This window comes from Penaeus monodon, chromosome 38, assembly GCF_015228065.2.
Source record: "Penaeus monodon isolate SGIC_2016 chromosome 38, NSTDA_Pmon_1, whole genome shotgun sequence".
NCBI classification, from domain to species: Eukaryota; Metazoa; Arthropoda; class Malacostraca; order Decapoda; family Penaeidae; genus Penaeus; species Penaeus monodon.
Genome location: NC_051423.1, coordinates 23,383,720 through 23,386,219, shown reverse-complemented (window position 1 = coordinate 23,386,219; position 2,500 = coordinate 23,383,720). Strand labels below are relative to the sequence as shown.

The 2,500-nt window shown below is 37.7% G+C and overlaps 1 protein-coding gene across 1 annotated transcript in view; it reads right to left on the bottom strand.

Annotated features, from left to right (window-relative positions):
- The window catches only part of LOC119596484 (carbonic anhydrase-related protein 10-like), a gene marked incomplete in the record, with an annotated part of 147,786 nt that overhangs the window by 20,407 nt on the left and 124,879 nt on the right, over positions 1 to 2,500 (bottom strand). Inside the window, 1 exon segment of the mRNA XM_037945753.1 lies at positions 1 to 31. This exon segment is cut by the window's left edge and continues 6 nt beyond it. Coding sequence (XP_037801681.1) covers positions 1 to 31 — 31 coding nt within the window.

Sequence of the window (2,500 nt, the reverse complement as noted above, 5' to 3'; positions counted from 1 at the left end):
AGAGAACACTTCTGTTGTTTCCCGTACAGCTCTGAAAAAAAGCAAAATCATTATGTCGACAATTAGCAGCATAATTAGCAATTAGTGATTAGCAATAGGTTTTATTGTCCAATTTTTGAACAGATGATTCCATAATGATACAAAGATAAACTAAATTGTTAAGATATGAAATATTGAAGATTGTTTTGATGAAATATGGGAAGGAGAGAGAGAGAGAGAGAGAGAGAGAGAGAGAGAGAGAGAGAAAAGGAGAGAGAGAGAGAGAGAGAGAGAGAGAGAGAGAGAGAGAGGGCGGGGTTAAAGAGAGAGAGGACAGAGAGGGAGAGAAGGACAGAGAGAGGACAGAGAGGGAGAGAAGGACAGAGAGAGAGAGAGAGAGAGAAGGCGGGGTTAAAGAGAGAGGGGGGGGAGGGGGAGAGAGGGGGTGTAAGACTATTTCTTTGGTGAAGAAAACCATATATCTCTATGAATTATTATTGCATCATTGTCATTTTTATTGTAGTTATTATAGTCAATATTATCATTGTTACCATTACTGTCGTTATCATTATTATCATCACCATTAATGTAATCATTATCACCATCATTATAATCACCATCATCATCTTCATATCACCTTCATTACCATCACCATCGTCCTTTTCAATAACATCAGTATCATCATTATCATCATTACCATCACTATCATCATCATCACCATCATCATCATCATCATACCAATCATAATAGCACCTTCATCATTATGATCATCATCATCATTATTATCACCGTCATTATCATCACCACGATCACCATCATCATATCCCCTTCATCACCATCATCATCATCCTTGTCAACATCATTATTATCATCACCCTCATCATCATCATCATCATCACAATCATAATATCATCATTATTGTCATTATCATCATTATCACTATTATCACTATCATTACCATCATCATCATCATATCGCCTTCACCACCATAATTACCATCCTTGTCATCATCACCACCATTATCATTATCATCACCATCATCACCATCATCATCATCATCATCATCATCATCATCATCATCATCATCATCATCATATAATCATCATCAACATCACCATCATCATCATCATCATCATAAAATCATCATCAACATCACCATCATCATCATCATCATCATCATCATCATTATAATTATCATAATCACATCGTTATTATCACCTCTCTTATTGGTAAGGCCATGATCATATCACAAAAAAATATTCAAATATATATCTAAACCAAGTTTTCATTACGGAAGAAAACAAAGCAAATTGTAAATAACAAAAAAAAATAAATAAATAAGAAAAAGAAAAAAGAAAAGAAAATGAAATTAACGTCCTTTAAAGTGCAAAACAGGAACAGCGCTTCATAAATTTGGGTGCATTTTTTTTTTTTTTTTTTTTTTAACAGGGCCGTAATATCATGGAGCGGAATGTGAGAAATTTATCGTTCTTAATATATATTCGGCCGCTTGAGATTATGGCTTACGAATTCCGGGCGGCAGGCGGGAAAATGTGAACAAACATGAGCCAGGCTCTTTGTCTCTCTCTCTCTCTCTCTCTCTCTCTCTCTCTCTCTCTCTCTCTCTCTCTCTCTCTCTCTCCCCTCTCTCTCTCTCTCTCTCTCCTCTCTCTCTCTCTCTCTCTCTCGCTCTCCCCTCTCTCTCTCTATTTTCTTTTTCTCTCGGTCTCTGTCTCTCTCTTTTCTCTCTCTCTCTCTCTTCCTCTCTCTTTTCTCTCTCTCCTCTCTCTCTCTCTCTCTCTCTCTCTCTCTCTCTCTCTCTCTCTCTCTCTCTCTCTCTCTCTCTCTCTCTCTCTCTCTCTCTCCTTCTCCTTCTCCTTCTCCCTCCCCCCTCCCTCCTTTCCTCTTCCCCTCTCCGATACTAAGCCTCCCCTCATGCTTAGCTTACAGGATACATGCGAAGTCGTTTCCCACTTCTGATCAGTGTGTGTGATACCAAGCTTTCCCCTCGTGTGCATAACCTTCCTGATACTAAGTTTACTCCCCTCGAGTATTTGCAATCCCTCTATCGTCACTCAAATCTTAAAATGCAAATGGTTTTGTCTCATGCCAGCCACTGTGGTCATATTGCGGTTATATTCATATACCATATTAGCTATCGACTTTTTAATTCATTTAATTCTATATGTATGTATGTATATATATATATATATATATATATATATATATATATATATATATATATATAATATATATTTTATATATATATATATATAATTTTTTCTCTCTTTTTTTCTTTCTTTCTTTTTCTTTTGACAACCATTCATTGCACTGCTGGTTATAGGCCTCTCTCAGTTCAGAACTGAGAGGTTATTTGGCAGCCTTACCCTTGCCCGATTGGATGCGCTTCCTAATCAATCGCGGTTCGGCTTAACACCTGTGCTACGGTGGCGACTTCCCCTACGAAACCTGCGTTTGGCTTCTCAAGGCGATATGTCGTTTTCTCGCCGTGAGATCGGGC